The 2,414-nt window shown below is 41.0% G+C and overlaps 1 protein-coding gene across 1 annotated transcript; it reads left to right on the top strand.

The window, feature by feature from the left end:
* The first annotated feature begins 317 nt into the window (after positions 1-317).
* Positions 318-833, top strand: ZCCHC13 (zinc finger CCHC-type containing 13). Its single transcript, XM_041741928.1, has one exon. It carries the CDS (start codon positions 318-320, stop codon positions 831-833), a length of 516 nt encoding a protein of 171 aa, XP_041597862.1.
* Positions 834-2,414: the final 1,581 nt, after the last annotated feature.

Below are 2,414 nucleotides of genomic sequence, written 5' to 3' on the forward strand. Positions count from 1 at the left end.
TAATTACAAGGAACCGTACAGGGTATATTTTCTGGACTGGGAGGGATTCAAACAAACTTAAAGATCCAAGTGTTTATCATTTTAAAAAACACACCAACACTCAGCCCTGCTTTTGGCTTCAAGGATAGAAAAAGTCAGGGGGGAAGGGCAGCTGGAATGCCGGTGACACATAATTGGGGCCATGCGCAAACCTTGTGTGACGTTGCTGAGGCCCCTCGAGAAAACCGGCCACTTGTTTCTAAGCCGCCCTAAGGGGAGTTGCCTCTGAGCCTCCGGGGCAGTGGTGGGCCCGCTCACCCTAAGATCTCACTGCCACCATGAGCAGTAAGGAATGTTTCAGGTGTGGACGCTCTGGCCACTGGGCCAGGGGATGCCCTAGAGTAGGAGGGAGTCGAGGGCGCGGAGCTAGAGGCCGTGGCAGAGGTTCTCCGTGCAGTTCCACCAACCTACCTGACATCTGTTACCGCTGTGGTAAGTCTGGTCATCATGCTAAGAATTGTGACCTTCTCGAGGACATCTGCTACAACTGTGGGAGAAGTGGCCACATTGCTAAAGACTGTATTGAGCCTAAAAGAGAGAGAGAGCAGTGCTGTTACACTTGCGGCCGACCAGGCCATCTGGCTCGTGATTGTGACCGTCAGGAAGAGCAGAAGTGCTACTCTTGTGGTGAATATGGCCACATTCAGAAAGACTGCACCCAAGTTAAGTGTTACCGTTGTGGCGAGACAGGCCACGTGGCCATCAACTGCAGCAAAACGAGTGAAGTCAACTGTTACCGCTGTGGCGAGTCGGGACATCTGGCCCGGGAATGCCCCATTGAGGCCACCGCTTAATATTTCCCCTTTGTCTTCCCCCTCTTCCGTTTACTGATTGATAATTGTATTATTTTCTCTGAAACCTCTTCACTGACCAAAAGTTGATAAATGGAGGCTAATCCCAGGTCAGTGAGCTTTAATTACCACGTTGAAGGAGGAAACGGCTGGAAAAATCTCAAAAAAAGTTGTTCACTTTTAGATGTCTTATACTGTAATGTGTTTCCGCGCCACTGGTGAACCTGATTATTGGACAGTCATACTAGGCATTAGGCAACTTCTAGGGTCTTCATACTTTGATTTAACATGTAACAAACTGCTACTGTGTGCCAGCCACTATGGAGGAATTGGGGATATATCAGTGAACAAATCAGATCAAGTTTGGGAACATAGGCCTAGAATCTATTAACAAATAATATAGAGTGTCAGTGGAGATAAATTGCTACAGAGAAAAAAAACACCAGGTAGAAGGATATAATGTGCTGGGGAGGGGACATGTGTTTCTGTCTTAGATGCACAAGGCACCCTGAGGAAATGACATTTCTTCAGAGATTCATTGATAAATAAAGCTGATTCTAAAAATGTCTATGACCTTGCCAAAGTAATTTTAACTTTACTATATATTGATTGCTTTGAATTATCTGATTTCATTAGCTTTTAAATAATGTTGAAAGATATCTCTATCTGGCCCTACATAGAGTATACACTTTAATGAAAATAAACCAGAAAATGTGTATAATATATGTAAGTAGTTTTGAAAGAGAGAGAGAGCAATGAGAAATGAAAAAAAAACCTTAACAGCAAGTGGTTGACATAAACATATTTATGACAAAGTTTGGACTTACATATTTTTCAAATCTAAGAAAACAAATATAAACATTGACATTAAACATTGATTGGGACTTTGACGATTAAAAAATACCCATTTGCATAGATAGGAAAATTATATTTATATTTAGGAGTTTCTGAAAAGTGTGTTGTCACAGATATAAAAATGTTTCAAATGCTGGAATCTATTCTTAAAAAAATCAAATCTGAGAGATGCCTGGGTGGTTCAGTGGTTAAGCGTCTGCCTTCAGCCCAGGGTGTAATCCTGGAGTCCCGGGATCCAGTCCCGCATCGGGCTCCCTGCGTGGAGCCGCTTCTCTCTGTGTGTCTGTCATGAATAAATAAAATCTTTAAAAAAATCAAATCTGAAAAACAATTGAGAATCTATAACGTAGAAAAGGTACTTTTAAATTCTAAATAAAACCTGGGATGGGGAAGTAACTATAATTGAAGTTGTAATGGAAAAATTATTTGTAAAATAATAACTTCATGTCATGCCTAGGATATGATAGAATTTATATTAGAAAAGATAGTGTACAGGGTACAATTTTTGGTCTATAAACTCATGAGGTCAAGGAAATTTAACTGATTTTATAACTGAAGCCAATTTCTTTTATGAATCTCCATAAAACTTCATGTGTAATCTTTCATTCCCATCTAAAAGATCCCTTCAATGCAGCTGAGTTTCAACTTCTGTGACTGTATTGGGTTCCTAGAAATTGATTCCATCTTTGTGTGCTGTTGCAACAAGATAAACTCCGGCACACTCACACT

Source organism: Vulpes lagopus, chromosome X, assembly GCF_018345385.1.
Source record: "Vulpes lagopus strain Blue_001 chromosome X, ASM1834538v1, whole genome shotgun sequence".
Taxonomy (NCBI): domain Eukaryota; kingdom Metazoa; phylum Chordata; class Mammalia; order Carnivora; family Canidae; genus Vulpes; species Vulpes lagopus.

What these genes read in the sequence shown, in the direction of transcription:
- ZCCHC13 (XM_041741928.1), top strand. Translation starts at nt 318, where the DNA reads ATGAGCAGTAAGGAATGTTTCAGGTGTGGACGCTCTGGCCACTGGGCC.